The sequence below is a fragment of the Pyrgilauda ruficollis genome, unplaced genomic scaffold (assembly GCF_017590135.1).
Source record: "Pyrgilauda ruficollis isolate IOZ18807 unplaced genomic scaffold, ASM1759013v1 scaffold62, whole genome shotgun sequence".
Classification (NCBI taxonomy): domain Eukaryota; kingdom Metazoa; phylum Chordata; class Aves; order Passeriformes; family Passeridae; genus Pyrgilauda; species Pyrgilauda ruficollis.
The window spans coordinates 2,601,334-2,619,549 of record NW_024527933.1 but is presented as its reverse complement, the minus strand read 5'-3'; the positions used below and the strand labels follow the sequence as shown (position 1 = coordinate 2,619,549).

The 18,216-nt window shown below is 40.6% G+C and overlaps 1 protein-coding gene across 7 annotated transcripts in view; it reads left to right on the top strand.

Moving 5' to 3' along the window:
- Nucleotides 1–18,216, top strand: part of DENND1A (DENN domain containing 1A) — a 148,920-nt gene that overhangs the window by 18,736 nt on the left and 111,968 nt on the right. For all 7 annotated transcript variants that reach the window (XM_041484011.1, XM_041484015.1, XM_041484013.1 and 4 more), the window contains exon 3: nt 10,744–10,787. In XM_041484011.1, the coding sequence (XP_041339945.1) occupies nt 10,744–10,787 (44 nt within the window). The remainder of the gene's footprint in view (nt 1–10,743; nt 10,788–18,216) is intronic.

The following is an 18,216-nucleotide window of genomic DNA, read 5'->3' as shown; positions in this document are numbered from 1 at the left end:
GTCGATATATCCATGGCTCTGTTGTGCTGCCTGATGCTGTCCAGTTAATGAACTTTCCTCCAAAAGAGAGAAGTCATTCTGAGCAGCTGAACACGGAGTGATTTTGTTTTTCTTTCATCTCACGGTCATTAGCTCCATGAGATGTATTTTTCCATGTTAGGACCTCCTTCCCCTCACCCCCACTAAGTTTTGAATGGTGTTCAAGAAGTTCAACTTCTGTCATCATTTCTGACTCCACGGAAATGTTTTGCTGGGGTGCATGTTGTATGCTTTTCCTGTTCTTACAAACTTTCTTCCCATTTCATACTTTGGTTGAAGGCTTTCATGGGACTTCAGTGTGCTGCAGGCTTAGGTGAGGCTTACTGTGACCAATCTCTGGTTTTTTGGTTTTTTTTTTTAAACTGGATTCCAGCTTATCTGTTCTTACAGATTTTTCCTGTTTCACCATTTTGAAAAAATGGGCAGCACTAATAGGAGTGGTACGTTGAGATGAGCATGTTGCATGGCTCAGGCTGAAACAAAAAGGTGAGGCTGAATACTGAAGGGTCCCAGTAAAATAATTAGTGCTTATGTATGATCTTTTAATATATGAACTTGCAACACCTCAAAGCTCAGGAATGCGTTGGTGACCCTGGAAACCCTTGGTCAGTTCTGTTTCTTAGCCCAGGTTTCTGGGGTTACCAGTGCAGTGAGGGTGAAGCTCTAAGTGTGTCTGCACTAGAAAAGCTACAAGCAGAGCACCACTGTGAAATCAGCTGCCCGGAAATGCCCGTGAGGTTTGGCTGTCTGTTGTTGGTAAGGACATGGGTGCATCACATTTTTGGTATGGTAGATAAGCTCTATCCTACTGCACGTGCCCAACAGTGACATCTCCACTGCAGGGACCAATGGAATGGAGGGCGAGGTTTTCAGGGTTTCATCTTTGATGGAGTTGTTTGTTTTGTTTCAGTGCCATACAGATCACTAAAGCATCCTGCACTAAGCAGAGGTGCACTAACAGAAGCCATCAAGCCCCAGCTGCTGGTGCAGCTCTGCTTTGTGAGCTGTGCAGTTGCTGTGCTGGAGGTTCCTCTCTGAGGGAATTAGTGCAGTTGGTGACAGAGCAGTGGCTGGGAGCGGTGCTGCTCCGCTGCAGGAGCACACGGGCACTTGGAGCCTGGAACAGTTGGAGACTATCAATATTGGGAGTATGAACGTGGGGTCAGAGTTTGAATTAGAAAGTTACATAGCTTGAGGCTTAGAAATCAGTATTCACTGTTGCATGGGTAACAAAGAAGGTTTCTCTCTGTAGTTCAGGCAATTATCCAGTTGCTCAAGAGAAGGGTTGTTGTTTTTCCTTTCTTAGTACAACACTTTAAGAACTTACGGTTGGCTACAACACTTCTGTCCCAGGTCCTTTTTCAGTCAGTTCAGATTAAACCTGATGTGTAGCAATCCATATTGCAATGAATGTATTTCTGCAGTGCTTTATGTATTTCTCTGACAATATGTCTATCTGAAGTTATTGCAGTTGGTAAAGTTTGAAAAGAAATTTTTAAAAAGTCAAACAGATGTAAAATGTTCTCTAAGACATAGAAAATACAGATTATTACCAAATTTAAATGGTCAAACTATCACTAAAGCTAAACCCAAAAATTACAAAAATAAAACAGCTTGGAAAATGTATATGAAACTCAAAGTATTTTCTAGTAGTGAAAAGCCTGGCAGTGTGTTGGAAAATACTGTTTGTTTTCATTAGCAATTCCTTTAGGTTTTGTAATGTAGTTGATTGATTTCCATGGCCACATTGTGGTTTTGCACAAGTTTCTTTTAATACACTATTGCTAAAAAGCAATATGAAATTAAAATGTTAATTCTGGTTTTCTTCAGAGCAACAACCAAGTTAAAAGTTATTTAGTTGACACAGGAAAGTAGAAAATGTATCATTACATAAAAATTTCTTGTAAAATTAATTGAATAAGGATTTTTTAAATGAAGGTGCTTAGTATGCTAATTAATACAGTTGGGTATTAATTCAGTTGGCTATATGCTCTAATTTTATCAAATATAACTTTTATTTTTGCTGCTGCACAAAGTGAGCTTAGAGAAATTGTTTTGGGTGTGTGTGCTTGGCCCTTCAGCAGAAGTGCCAGCAGATAGGCATCAAGAAGCCATCTGAAATACATGTCCTGTAAATATTAAAGAGGTGACTGTTTCTTGTTAAGCTGTCAAAGCTCTGGTTGCTTTGGTCTTAGCCTGAGAATTTGCATTCTGAGAATCTAAGTTAACAGATTTAGACAATTACTGCTTATGTCTGGTATTGTTAAACTCTAGATGATGCACTAATTTGGATTAATTAATTAATCAGGATTAATTTTTGCTGCATGTTAGCTAGATGTGATAAAGGTCTTTTTAGTTTTCTTTCTTTATTGCTTCTGAGACTTTTAGAAAAATCTTAGCTTGTAAATCCTGCTCTGCATGGTATTGGCACTTCCAGACTGTCACATTTAAATCAGAGCCTGAAATATTAGTTAACTGATTCTTTCATATCCCCAGGACAAGGAGGGCTTGCCAGCTGCTGTGGAAGTGGGGAGACTGTCACCAGGCAACTCCGCTGTCTCGGAATATAAATACAAAGAGGCAGGAGAGAAACAAATTCAGTATTCATGGCCTGAGCACTTAAAACACATCTCTATTAAATTTATAGAGTGTCAAAAAGGTTATGAGAAAAAATACTCTGATCAAACACAAATAAATTAAAAAATTATTAAACCCAAAAAAAAGCCTGCTTAAAGTAGGTGTTCCCATTCAACTTCTGCATTTAAACTCTTTTGTATAATCATTACAGGCAGCCTGTGAAATGTTTCAAAACACTTCGTATTTCATTTTGTAAGCCAGGCTTTGTGGATTTCTTGACCATTGGAGTACGATTTTACCTAATTATATTTTTTGCAAGTTTCAGCTGCTGTATAATTTGCTGACTAAAATTACAGAGGGAAAAAAAAAAATTAAAATATAATTCATTCAAAATTTGCAGTTTGCAGGACTCCTGGAGTTTGGCTTCGATTTGCAGGGATACTTCATTTCTGGGTTGGTTGAAGAACAGATGGTTATCAAGAGAAATATCCCCTTAAGTGCACAGTAAAGCAAACTCAAAAGATTCATCAACCGTGCTTTAATGTGGGCTCGAGGTATCACCAAAGTCATTAACCAGTGCAGAGAAAAGATCTGAAGACCTCAAGTGAAGATGGGAGAAACATGTAACAAACAGGACTGGAAATAAGTACTTGTCTTCTGGTTTTGATCTCTGTTATTTTAGTTTTAGCTCTATACTGTGCATCCCCTTCTTACAGTTCTAGCTTTAGTTCTGTCAGTATCAGCAGTTTAAAAATTAATCTCGACTGAAAGCTTCCTGCTCTTCTTTGTAAAGAAATAATTCTGAGTTTGCTGGTCACTGAAGACATCTTATGCTTTCCAATGTCTCCCTACTCTTAGCAGTTTAGAATGGTAGCAATAGACATTAATCTGTATCCTTATACAACTGGGTTTTGTAAAACCAATATCTTGGTATGGGTGAAACAAAAGAACCTGAGGATTTAACAGGGAGATATTTCCCCAATTGGATTTCATATTTTCAACACACTGCTTGCACCACAACTGTTTCCCAACTTCCATTAAAAGAATTAGTAAAGTTTTGATTAAACCTGGCCCCATTCCATATAAGAGTCCAAGGGAGTAAATAATAGCAGTTAAGGTGGAGCATGTTGCCTTAGGAGAGGGTCTGACTGAATGCTCTGCACGTGGCAAGCGGGCAGTTCAACAGCTTGACATGACACCGAATAATTGATGAGGAAAGCAATGGAGCCTCTTCTGTTTGTAAAAGGCAGTGAGTGTTTTTCCTGTCTTCTTATCCAAGACGTGAGCATTGTTTTTGTTTATGTAACAGGACTGTAAAGTGAACCAAGACCCCTTTAGATGGAAAGTTGGTTTATCTGCTGGAAACAGTGGAAGTCTCGTATTTAATGTTTACTCTGAATGGCTTATAGAGCTGCTGCTGGTCTTGTGCCTGCACTGGAAACCTGGAGTGAGGGCATCAGAAACCTGGGGTGAGGGCATCAGAAACCTGGGGTGAGGGGATCACAAACCTGGAGTGAGGGGATCACAAACCTGGGGTGAGGGCATCAGAAACCTGGGGTGAGGGCATCAGAAACCTGGAGTGAGGGGATCACAAACCTGGAGTGAGGGGATCACAAACCTGGAGTGAGGGCATCAGAAACCTGGTGTGCACCCCACATGTACAGATGTAACTCTGGAAAACCTGTGCCAGTTCTTGTGTTGTTAGAGCTGTTACCTCTCTTCATTCTGGATAGCTGTATATTGCCTTAAGTAAAAATCTGCAAGGTAATCTGTAACTTAACCTGCTTTTTTTTGGAAGGGTTTTTTTAAAAGCACATATAAGATGTTGCTGAACACTGCCAAGGAAAGTTTTGTTCCTCACTGCCCCTCTGGCTCTTGATGTGTTAATAATATAAAAACAATTATGGAAATCATTGTGATTTGCTTAATTTGTTCTGGTTTTCTCCCTTCCTTCCTATTTCCTATGATGTATATTTTATACTGCCTTTGCTCTCAGTCTTTTCTGCTTTCACATCAGTTTACTGAAGTCTGAACAGCATTTTGTGTCTGAGTTACAAACCTTATATTATGTTTCTAGATTAAACTGTTGTGAAAAGCATTTTCATGTTACCAGTGAGATATTTGGCACTTGCAGGGCAGACTTCCAGATGTTCTGTTAAAGAGAGAGAGGCAAGCTTAGGGGTCTGTTTTTTGTGACAGGACTGTCCGTGGCCCTGTGCGCAGCAGCTGATGCACCAGTCCTGGCTGGTTCTCTCGCTGCAGGGCCGTGTCCACCAACACAGGGACACGGCCTGGATCCTGGGCTGGGATGTTTGTTTGCACTGTGATGTGCTGGGTGAAGAGGTTGGTTACAAACTCACATGGGTTGTGTGTTTGAGTGTGGAACCTGCTGCGGGTGCTTGCTGTGCTCAGTGACACCTTGGGGTGACATCAGTGTCCCACACCGTGGTGCTGGCAGTGGCCTTGTGTGATGGGGTGATTTCTTGTAAAATTTTCTTTTCATCTTGGTTGTTTTCTGACTTGCACACTTTTAGAATAAAGTGCACTTTAAAAAGAAAGGATTGAAAGCTTAAAGCTGCACGTTAAATCAAAATGGAAATTTTTATTCCATATGCATTTTATGCCAGAACTTGTTCTGAAATTTCGTGTCTGTCTTCTGGTGTGTGTGGAGGTTTTTTCTCTCCCACATTTTCTCCTCCCATCCCCGCCTTGTCCCCTCCTCCCCTGCTTCCCCCTCTGCGAGATGGTATCTGCAGGCTGAGCTGCAGCAGGTTAGGGGCAAGCAGGAGTGTTCGGCTGTGCTGAGTGCAGGACACCAAGGAGTTTGCAGAGGTTTGGAAAGAAGTTTGCATTGCTTTTTAGTTGTGCTGCATAAGGATGAGAATGTGTAGTGGGTATTGAAATTAAAAGTTACTCTGAATGGAATTCCAGTTCATTTTAGAGGGATTGCATCTATAAGGACCTTAAAGAAGTGAATGAGGTAAATAATTAGTTAGGAGAAAAAATGAAGTAAGTTTCACTATATTTTTCAGTTTGGGATTGAAATGATTTATTTGTAGCCAGTATAAAATAACTGGCTGACTTTTATCAGAAAAAAACAAGTTTGTTTATATTGGGTTTGCATGGTTTACTCTGGGAAGTATTTTCTGGTAATTTTTTGAAAACTTCCGTGGTCTTATAATTTCCATACAATTCAAATACAGACCAGTTTGAGCTGTGCTGTTTGTAGAAGTAATTAAGCATGTGTCTTTTAAAAGCAAAACTCCTCACTTTATGACGTAAGAAAAGTTGTGAGTAAAAGAGCAGCATAGTTACACTAATATGCCATTGTAGCATGTTCCCATCCTGTCATCTGGAAAATTAAATCAGGTTCCAGCACGGATTAACATCCAGACTTGTGTGGAGGGGAAGGTACTGTCTTAAATGCCATGAAATTGAACAATGGGATTATACAGTTCACAGCTAATTTCAATATTCTGCTGTACTTGGCTTTTTGTTAAACAAGATCCTGTATGGAGAGGCAGGGATAGCTTTTACAACTTGGAAACATTCACATGTTTAATGAAATGCTAACAATAATAGCTGGAATATGTTTGAGTAATGAATGCAGTGCTCTACGTAATGTGCACAGATGTGACGTGGAATCTCCACTTCCAGAGGGAAAATCTGGATGTGTTATCCATGAGAACTGCACTCAGCCAGCGTGGGGTCTGTGCTCTGTGCTGCCCTTTGGTGAGTCTGTAAATGCTGCAGTGCCCGGGCAGGAGCCTTGCTCTCTGTCCCCAAGAACGAGTGCTGGCTTTGCTCACCCCTTTCCAAAATAACCCCACGTTGTTCCTCTGGGAGGTGATTCAGTCGCTTCCCTCAGACCACCTCTTAAAATAGTTGTAAGGGAAACTGCTGCAGAAATAGCCACAGAACCTATTTCCTACGGGGATTTCCAACTGGTCCTCCCGGGGACAGGCTGTCCCTGGTGGGTAACAAGGGCTGCTGGAGCTCCTGGTCTTTGGCCAGCCTAGATTTTGTGGCAGCAGCTGCTTTGTATGGAGCTGTATCCTCTGGGAAGAGAGGTTCCAGTGGTGCATGGCAGGTTGGTCAGTGAGCCCACTCTGGCTTCACTGAAGTCACTCATGGATCTTAGAAAACTGATACAACGTGCCATTGGTTAACAATTTAAACCTGAGTGTAAGCCTTAGGAATAAAATCGACTTTTTTCTTGGTACAGACAGTTTAAGTTTGTGACATATGTGTATTTCTTGTGCCATTACAAGAAGGGCAGATTGCAGACGGGATGGTGTATTTTAGCTTTATTTTGGAATGTTACTGCTTGTATTCTTTCTGCTTTACACTTGCAACTTAAAGTTTCCACTGCTGTATTTCAGCATGTATTTATATTCATGGATGGCTGTTTTCCAGGGAAGTTTGAGTTGTTTTTCAGGGAAGTTGTGAGCACTTGCTTTAGGCATAAACTGTGTGGATCTTGATCTTTGTGAGCTGAAAATAAAAAAAAAACCAGTTGCAATGGAAGATAAACAGGAGATTCTAGGTTACCAGCAACAGAAGAGTTCAGCGTATGGCACAAACTGAGTTCTTGTTTCGGGGTTGGGACAAGTTTAGTTCGAGAAACATCTCCATAATGCCTGTGCCTTTTTCCTTTTGGAGGTTAACCTGCACTGTGCTTGTTCCTGGTGTGCAAGGTCTCCTCCTGCTCTCAGCTGAGCTTTCAGAGCTCTGTTAAGTTATAGGTGACTGCAAGGCTTCAGCTCGATGCTTTGCTGTAGCTGGGCAAGAGGTTGGTTGGGATTTCAGCCTGGCTCTTCCCTTGTTCTGATGTCAGCAAATAGATTCCACTCTCCTGAACTTGAAAAAAGTATTTTACATGTGTTTACTTTGCATCATTTCACTCGAAAGCCTGTTAAGTACCTGGAATAACAGCGTTCCCTATGTTTTGAGTAGCAAAGGGCTTTCTTACTGTCTACAACTACAATGGAGCTACATCTAACTGTTTGCATGCACTGTGCAAAACAAATTACTGCGAGTAAAAGTGTTTGAAGTTCCCAATTTACTTTAGTTTTACAGGCAGAGTTGACAGTCATTTCTGTTCCTGTATTTGCCAAATATTTCACATGAGTGCTGAAGCAGTTTTCACTGATACTTGTGGTGCTGATTAAAGCTGAGTCCTGGGTGGTGGCTTGGCCTCTATCTGTTTGACTGTTTTCTTTTGTTCAGAATAATTTGGATATCATGTCTGTTCTGATTTTTGGGTGACTTGTGCTGCAGGGGAGAGCCTGGCTGTACTGAATAGTATAATAGCAATGTTTGGTTTAGAGATACTTATATTTCATAAAGTTAGATATCTTGAGGGCCACTATTGTATGTATTTATGTCAGTCCTCTTGGTGTAGTCAGGATGGTCTGGCTTCCTGAAACTTCATGGCAGACCATGCAGAATTTAAATATGCCTCTGTTGTGTATGCTTGTGTAGGTAAGTGTAGTTGAAAACACCTTTGAAATTCACACTGGGTTAACAGTGAAGAATGGATGCAGTGATGAAAGCTATAAGATGTAGGTTTTTTCCCCTGTGACCAGTGTAGTGTTTTCCAAATAAAGATAGTGAAAGTTTAGTAAATATTCCCAGACCATTTAAAAGGTGAGGTGATGAGCTGACCCAATCTGAAATAGAAAGGACTTGTGAAAACATGGGGACCTGTGGCTGCCAGGCTACTGTAGAGTGTTTTTCTTACCTGTAGTGTTGCAGTTTGTCTGGATTAGCCATCCTGATGCTGTTGTGAGATGTGTCAGCCCAAGTGGCCTGTGGAGAAGCTGTATCCCTGTGATGCACAGGGCAGTTCCCTCAGGTGGGACCAAGAGGCAGGAACAGGGATGTGTTTGCTCAGGGTGAATTCAGCTGCTGGGAATGCTGGAGTCTCACCAAGCCCTGCACAGACCTCTGCTCTGCACCAGGAGCTGAGATGGGGCTCTCAGGCTTCATTTAAATACACTCCAGCAGGTTTGTCTGGGCTGTCCTTCATGGCAGGGAGCTCCAGGAACACAGAAGGGCTTTCAAGATGCTAAGAAAACAGGAAAAATACATGTTTGCACACACACAAAATTACTTTGTATGGCTAATCTGTTTTGTTGGATTTTTCAAGAATGAGAATGTGGTTTGCCATCTATGGACAAATGTGTTTAGAGCAAACACACTTGGGATTTATGTCAAATTGAATTCCTCATTTCCCTAAGAAAATTGTAAATGATAAAATGTTGTGTGTGGTAGTATGTGTATATATATTGATAATAAGTTTGAGAGCAATGGATCAATAGAAGGGGGAGAAATGTAGGTTTCATGTTCAGACACTGTTACAGATGTCTGCAGCAATACAAATGTGTTTCTTTCATTGATTTGGGTTTCTTTTTTCCTTGGTGAAATTCTGAAATCTTGACCTCTATTAATTAATTTTAAAATTAATTAAAAATATGCATCTACATAGGTGTGGCATAGTTTCTTTTACCACTGATGCTGTGCTTGCTGTGCTGAAGTGTGAAGCCGTACTGTCCTGTTAATTGCTAACTGTGCAGAGGAGACCCATGGCAGCACAGCTGGTCACATCTTTTTGTGTGTTTGGACACTTTGCTCACTTACCTGCATCTAGGCTGAAGAATTTTCCAAGTAAGGCTTTAAAAGGAGATCCCTTGCTCTCTGTTTCTGATTTGCTGTGCTAATGTAGACGGGTTTGCTGATACCTGCCCCTACAGTTTGATTTATTGTATATGTATCACAGTGAAATGTTCAGACCAAGCGTCTGATTGTCTGGAAAACGTAAAGCTGGAAAATTTATAAAGTCCCAGGCTGTTGAATTTCTCATGTGGACAGAGTACACCTTGAGAAGGAGTTTGCACCTGCTGGCAGAAGAGCCACCATGGCCCAGCTCCTCACTCGGGGACTCTGGGCTGGCAGCTCTGAGGGACAGCAGGGAGGTGCCCGTGCCACCCCTCGCTCCTGAGCTGGGTGTGTCCCAGCCTGGGGCTGTGTCTGCAGCACAAACCCAGCCTGGCACCTGGCCTGGCACCTGTGGGACAGCAGGGGAGGTGCCCGTGCCACCCCTCGCTCCTGAGCCGGGTGTGTCCCAGCCTGGGGCTGTGTCTGCAGCACAAACCCAGCCTGGCACCGAAGGGCAATGCTGCCACGATACAGTTCGTTTGTTCTTGCATTGAACTTGATTTTGAACTCTTGCCTGATTGTTATATGGTTTGGTGTTTGTAATTAAAAAATTATCTTTGTAGAATGGAATGTGGCCTTCTCCGATGTATTCCTTTGAAAAATGGATGGCTTTGAAGAGATCTGTTTTAAATAGGTTGTCGTATAAATAATTTCAATCATGATATTCTGTTGTTTTATGAACATCTCTAATTAAATTTAAGATAACTTCTCAGGGAATACTACCATATTATTTATTCTGACAGCCAAAGGAGTAAGGACGTTGCATCAGTCTTGAATGCTTGCTACTCTGAAGTGTTTCACACTTGTTTTCCTGATGAGAGAGGTTCCAGAACTGTGTTAATTGCTTCTTTCCAATTCTGGATAAATATTTTTGGGTTTTTAGGGAGCACATCTTAACATAAGTCTAAAGTAATTTTGAGGGATTTGTAAACTGGTATCACTGAAAATTGTCCATGGAGATAAATTAACACAGTGCTTGGAGGTGGCAAGACTGGCTGTCTGATTTTAACCAAAATCATTGGGTAACCATTCCTGGTGATAAGCCCAGATGGCAAATTGCAGCCAGAAGGATGTAGCCCAAGTACCAGCCTGAAGTTCAGTCTAGCACCATGGCTTCTCTTAAAAAGTAATTTTTATATATATGTGTGTGTGTGTGTGTGTACACACAGACATTTTTGGTTTCATGTGTTTTGTGTGTGTTTTATGTACAGTTTTTTTCTGTCTGGAGGAGGGTAAAGGGAGAGCCTTGAAAAGTCCTTCCCTGCTCTTATCAGCACAGCAGCCTCAGCTGCCCTCCTTGGATCCCCTGCCAGGGTTGCTATCATCTTCTGATCAAATATTAATGTGTGATTCTCTGCTTGCTCACTAATCCAAAGCCAATTAATATTATCTGTCAATTATTTACAGATCCTGAGGTGCGGAGGCAATTCCCAGAGGGCTACAGTGACCAGGTTTGGAATGCGTAATTAATTTTTTACATGACAAAATTTATTTCAGGGTTGTTCAACATATTATTGCTGCTCTTTTTACTGAAAGAGATAAATGCATTCTTAGAAAGAAAAAGAAGCTGTAATTAGAAGCAGAAGGATAAAAACATTTTTATACATAAAGCAGAAAACGGAAGAATTTGGATCTCATAAGATTGGTTTACAATCTCATTTTTACCAGCGAACATGAGAGCGAGAAGGAAAATTGATTAATAAATTTCACTTTTTGCCTTTAGGTGCCAGAGCCGCAGTTCATTTGGCAGAGCTCTCTGCATTGTCTGAGGTTTATAGCTGTGTTTAACTGGGCACCTGGCACTACAGCACATTTTTTAAATTCTTGCCTGATCATGCAGTCTCTAGTCTGCTTCAAAAAGATGGTATAAAAGCCCAAATGTGTGGGTAGAACACATAGGGATTTATCATTTGGTTTAAACACGGATTGAATTAGGAATTTTTCACAGGATCTCTAGCTGACTCAGGAATTAACACCTCCAAATTGCCTTGTCCTTGCCTGTGCCATCGGGAGTGGCCTGGGCTGGAGCTTGGGCTGTTCTGGAGTGCCAGGGGGAGCTCTGCGTGTCCAGTGCCAGGCTCAGCACTGGGCTGGTGTGCCGTGGGTGACTGCACCTCCAGTCCTGGCAAGTGCTGAAGCTATGGCATGGTGGAGCTGTTTAATAGAACAATAAGTTTGGTCTCCATGAGTCTCTGAAATTGGGTGATATCAGGTTAGGGTCAGCATAGCTATATTAGCTCAGATCCTTTCCCTCTAATTATGTTTTCACACAATGTGAAATTTAGTGGCATTTAGACTAAAGCATTTAACAAATTGTTAGCTGTGACGGCTCACCACAGCCAAGACAAATGGTTTCGTATTTGGCTGTAATCACTGTGTGCAGTGGGACCTTGACCAGGCCTTCTGGGTGGTTTTGTAATAATAGTATTTTTTTCAAAGCACCTATTGAACTACCTGACTGCTTTTCTCTCTAGTTCATTGTTAGGACTTGCTGTACACATGGAGTAGCATGGAACTAAACCTTTTGGAGAACTGCATCCTTATTGCCACTGTAGGTCTGTAAGTTGTTAATAAACAGCTCTCTCAGTTTGGATTTCTGTGAGGACTAGCTGCTTTTTGGCAGTGCTGTGTCTCAGGTTAATCACGAGTGAATGGAGGGTCCTCCAGAGCTGGGACGGTCAATTGTGTCCAGGATCAAGGTGTTACAGGAGAGCCTTGGAATACAATTGACTATAAAATTCCTAACAATCCCCTTTCTTCTGCTGGAAATGGTTTTAGACTTGTATTATATTGCTGTGAATATGCAAGACTGAATGAAACTCAGAGGAGCCAGAGGCTCATAAAAATTCGTAAGATGTTCACCCAGTTCTAGTCAGAATTTCCAATCGCTGATGTCAGACCCCCTGAAAACACAGAACTGTGTTTGTGTGGTTTTGGGGTGGGGTTTTACTTTGTCAGATATTTTGCACATGGAACTTAAAGGGAAAGCAAAAGAAACGAGGCTGAACTTCTCAGATTTGAGTAGATTTCAAAGACATTTTTCCTGTTGATGCACGGAAGGAATATTTTCTGATCCTGGTAGCTCGATGTTCTTAAAGAGGAGAACATGTCCAGAGCTGACAGATTTAGATTTTAAAAATCACTTGTGAACACTCAAGTGAGCCAGAGAGGAAGAGCTACATCCATGTTTGTCCTTATCGATTTAGAGCTCTGAAAATACAGAAGTTGCAAATCAGTCAAGTTAGGTTTATTTCTTAAAACTTCTGGTTTATTATTCTTTGGAAGAAAAAAAAATGTGGAAGTGCCAAGTCACTGCAGATGAAAATCCATGGTAAAAACCCCTTGATTTTTCTGTGTGTATTCTGTATGCAAAGGAGAGAGATGATCTGCATGTTAGTGCAGGCAAAAATTGTTTCTAGCAATCAAACATTTATGATTTAATCCAGAAGGAATATTTGAGTTAAATCAACACAAGGTAAAGCACTTATTAGTAAGAAAAAAAAAGGAAAAACACCTCAAGTTTTTTTTTTTATTCATCTAAACTCTCGGTGCTTGTTTTTACATACACTGTATTTCCCATGTACCAGCACATCTGATCAGAGACCCTCGCTGCTGCTAGATGTTTTATTCTGTGTGTTCTTTGTACCTTACAGTAAAAGAATCTGTCACAAATTATTGTGCCTCACTGCTTTAGAAACTGAGAAAAAAGGGAGGTTAGATTGACATCTGTGACTGAATAATGATGACCAGCCTTTTGGCTCCCCTTGAGCCACAAAGCCAGCATTGCCTTTAGAGAGGAAAAAGGAGTAAGAAGAAAGGGGAGGGATAAAAGAGAGTTACAAATCTGTGGTCCCGGAGATGTATTACTGTTGGGCCAGTTGTCTGCGTGGTATGATAATCCATTTTGATCTTCTGTCTTAATTGTCTGCTAAAGACAAATGGGCAGTAAAAGTTCATCAGTTTCATCTTTTGCTTCTCATTTAGAGACAGAATAAATGATCCATGGCTACAGAAGAAACCTTTCTTTCTGACACGGAAGTAATGCAGACCCAACACGTTTTATTAAAATATTTCTCCCTCATTATTTCAGTCCTCTCAGCTCTGATAGATCTTACTGTTTCATGAAGAATGTAATCTGAAATGTAAATAAGGGGTTTGATACAAAGTCAGGAAGTAATGAGCAGGCCAGCCACATTGCAGGAATTTTGATTGTAATTACTGACAAAGTGAATTCTGCGTGTCCTGATTTTTTTCCCTCAAGTTGTCTTTGACATGTTCAGACCACAATGACATCTGCGGTTTAAATCTGTTAAATAACTGTATAAGGGAATATTTTATAGAAAATGTCATAGACAAGGTAACTGAGGAGCCTTACCAAGGGGAGAAAATGCTAATGATTGCTCCAGGCCTCTTGAAATGGGTAAAATGAGGCTTTTTTGAATGGCAGGAGCGACACTGGAGTAGTCTTGAGATACATTTTAAAATATGAGACTGTTTTAACTTGTTGGGCTGTTTTATAATAGTTTTTAAGAACAAAATGTATATGTATGTGTTTGTGGTTTTACCTAGCATGAAATCAGCAATTGTTGGTATTATAAGCAACAGTTTTCCAGTGCTGGATTTTCAGCATGACCTCAGAATTTAAACCAGATGAGAACTCTTAGTTTTTCTTTATAAAATGCAGTCACTGTAGATAGAAGTATACAAGAAAAATGCTTCTGTATCACTGTATTTTCTGCCTTGGGTTCCTAATAAAAAGTTAGTAATGAAGTTAATGTTGTTTAGGTGGAATCCTGTGCTGTTGGGGTATTGTAAACACCATCCATGGCAGGTCACCACATGAATTTTGGCTGTCCACTGTTTTGAAGATTAATCCCAAGATTAACAGCTCTCCTGGGTTAATTTAAAGACAAGGAAGTTTGCAGCAAAGATAAAAACTTCTGTCAGAAACAGTACAGTAAATAATTGTTGTATAAATATATGGAAATAGGAAGTAGTAAAACAATCAATGGAAGATGTAGGAGGAATTAGACAACCATGGAAAATGCAGTCCATTTTAAAATACTTCTTTATTTCGAGTAATGCATCATTTGGCTCCTGAGCGTTTTAATCTTTATAGCTCATCTGAAAAGGAAAGGAAAAATGCTGTTGTGATGGTTGCTGTTTGTGAGCTGCTCTCAGTGGTATGATGGCTTGTCTGTAATTTGATGAACTATTGTATGTTCAGTTAATTACTCCAGGAATGGCTGAGGTATGCGTGCTTGCAAGCTGGTACTTATGCAGATTGCTACTTCTATTCTGCTGGTAATTTTTCTTTCCACTGGCATTGAAACAGAGTTTATAACGAAACCAACAATCTTTATACATTTATAGATAAACTATAAAACTTTTATGGCAGTCTTTATATAGAAACTAATGGTCTTTCTTGTACAAAGTCTATGAGCTTTGTGCAAACATTGCACACAGGGAAAAATAGAAAGCTCTTTCTTTGTGTCATTGAGAGTTGTGTGATTGGAGAGTCGTTACACAGTGCTGGCCACTAATGGAGCAGAAACCCCCTGTCTTGGAAAGTCTGTGTGCACTAAGGGACTGAGCTGCTTGAACAGGGATGATTGTAATCCAGTTGGATATTTCTGAATTGCACATAATCTGAGGATAAACATTTTACCTTACAGGTTGCACACACAGTATGATAAAACCTGTCTTGAGAGTAATTTAAATAAAGAGCTGTCCTTTCAGGAGCAGATGAAGTTGGGTGGGAAAGGCTGAGCAGTTAGTAATTTAGAAAATGTAGAAAAGTGGTTCTGGTGATTTTTGTCTTTAAGATTATGGTTGAAGTAGCTGCTACACATGATCCTGTCTGGGAAAGAGCTGCGGTGGAAATGTTTGGTTTTCTGTTTGTGCATCATTGATAGCATTAATTGAATGTCTTTTCACTTATGATATCTGTGTCTCAGAAGTCATGGTGCAGGGCAGGAGTGGTAAAAGTGCAGAAAGCAAATAGTAATTAACTGGCAATTAATGTTTTGAAGGAGCTCAGGAGGTGCTTGATTTTGGCCTGAGAGTACCTGAGGTAGTGTTGGAATTTGGAGTCTGTGAAAACCACACCAAAAGCCAGTGTCCAGAAGTCAGAAGAATTCTGAATAGAAATAGAGGAATAATTGGGTTCAACTGTGAGGAAGTATGTCCAAGCCACTTTCTAAACCATCTCAGTTCTCTTTCATGAAAAATTTGAATAGATATTGGAAGTTTGCTAAACACAATTTGATTTTACTACAGATGATTCAGCGAGTGCAAGTATTACTGGCTCCAGTCATATGGCCTTTGTTATACAAGAGGTCAGACTAGATGATCATAATGGTCCCTTCTGGTCTTAAAAATCTGTGAATATATGAATAATTTAAAACCTGTCCTGCAAACCCTTATTCGTTGAGGTGGTGATATTAAAATCCTGTGGGACTGCTTGTGTGAGTAAAGGTTGTGGGATCAGGCCTAGTGTGAGTAATCATTATCACTTTGGTTTAAATTTATTGATAAAGGTATAAAATATTCACTGCAGGTAAAGCTGGCTTCTTTAAAATGGGAGATGCTTCAGCAGTATTATTCTGCTTGGGTTTGGTGAGGCAGTCAGTAGCAAAATAGTTTTGGAAGTTGTCTTGTACCAGGCTCCTGAACCATTCCGTTTTATACTGGTGCTATCGATCGATTCATAAACCATTTAAAAATTACTCTTTAGAGACTTGTAATATGTAAAAGCAGCTTTGTTTTGTTGGAGAAGAATACAAGAGAACATTCCTGGTCCTGCCGGTGGGGGGTTGGGCATGTTAAGGTACAGCCAGCTCATCTCCCTGCTTCTAGAGCTCTTCCTTGCTCCAACTGGGGTGGTGTTTGCATGGACTGGAGGTGGGGAGTGCTGCCCCTTGCAAGGAGGGTTTGTTGGTGATGATAGATGACACTCATTGCTATTCACACACCCCATCCTTCACGTGTGTCTGGACAGCAGCATGGAACTGGTGGCATGTTCCAGGGACAAGCTGGACACGACCCTTGTTAAACCAGGGGAGTCCAGAGTTCTTTGCTTTGCACTTGGAAAACGTCACATTCTGACTTTGGTCATCTTTGGTCATATCAGCTCTCCTTTCTTCAGATAAAAACCACTTTCCAGGGCTAATGAATGTTTTTATAGCTCTCAGGTTTTGACCATAATTCTCCCTAACACATTCTTCTATTTGAAAATCTGAAAGTTGTAGAAATGCTGATAAATTTAAAAAGCTTTATCCTCTTATAACCTTCAGTTGTCTGAAGTGATCACCGACTCCATCTCATCTCTGCAAAATATGTTAGAGAAGTTCTTCTTGCCCTGTGGGCAGGAGTGTCCTCATCATACTCATCATTTTAATCTTTGTTCTTCAGGGAATTCTCAAACCGGTGTGATGGGAACACGAGCCTGAGAAACAGGGCCTTGGGAAGTTTCAAAGTTGGTCAGCTGTTGCCCCCTTTGGGATGATTGTTCAGTTTTGTTACACTTCCTCCCTGCAACAGGCAGATACTACCTGGGTGAGGGAGGTTTTAAACAGCTTCAAACATGTTCCTCAGCAGAGAGGAGCATCTTGGGCACAGCATCTGGACACCTGTGAGAAGGAGAATCCAGGGCTTGTAGCAGCTGCTGGTGCTTGACAGTGCTGTGACAGCTGCATCCTTAGCAGTCAGATTTCATTTTCAGGTAACAACTCTCAAAGTGTTCTGTTTTCTTCCAAGTCCACTGGTACTGGTGGGACTGGTTTCCTCAGTGCTTGTCAGGAATTAGCTGTTTGCTCAGTTGTTGGTTTGGATTCCCAGTCTGTCGCTTATTTCTGCTGAGGCTGTCACTGATGGGGAATTATGGTACGAAATGACAAAGGGAATTCAGGGTTCTCTTTGGTAACCAGTGCAGGAAGAAATTGAAGTCTAATGTTCATCTCTCACAGTTTTTAATGCTTTGAGTTTCCATAAAAGACCTTTTCAGTGAAATTACTTCGTTTTGCAGTGGGAGATGGTAGAATTTCTCTAATGTGGAAATGGCAGAAATGTGATTCTAGAGACCTCCTGTACACAGAGGCAGGGGTTGGTGAATCCTTACCTTGTCCTCTTAGACACAAAATTCTGCTCTTGGCTTTAAAGTGTTCCAACACTGCAAGTTTCTGCACATCCTTTTTCTTGAGCAAGAGATGGGAGTTGATTTTTAATGATATTTACTATTTGTTGAACTAAGTTGTTTGTTTGTTTTTTCTCTTTTTTTTTTTTGTTTGTTTGCTGGTTGTTTCTTGATAACATCCTAGGGATTAATTTTTCCTTTAATTCAGTTTCCCATCTGTTGTGCCTGGATGTTGCAGAAGTGTATATGAAAATTTGCACCCAGCTAGAAGAGATTACAATCTTTAAAAAAGTCAGAACTGTTTGTGGTTTTTTTCCTACCTTGTGAAAAATGAATCTCCTGTTGGGACTCAACTACACTGCAGGTTTATAAAGGTGTAACGTAGTTACATGGGCAGGTTTTGATTTTAGGTTTTAATTTCAGTTTGGAGCTCTGGCCATTCTCTTTTAACATACTGTATTTGTGAGAATGAATTCCTGTGGCTTGCATTATCTGACTATAGCAAAGATCAAATCTGCTTGTGTATATGACTGAAAATCTAAGTGGAACAGTGCTGCCACAGTAGTCTGCTGTGATGGTAAAGTTTGTATTTGATGAACAGAGCTCTTTTTCGGGTGCTGTAGCAGACAGTGCTTCCAAGAATTTCCTTGCCTTGTATTTTGGAGAGGCTACACAGTGCATGGGGCAGTGGTGATTAGCAAAGCCTGATCCTGCCCAGTTATGTAAACAGAGCATTTCTTTCACAC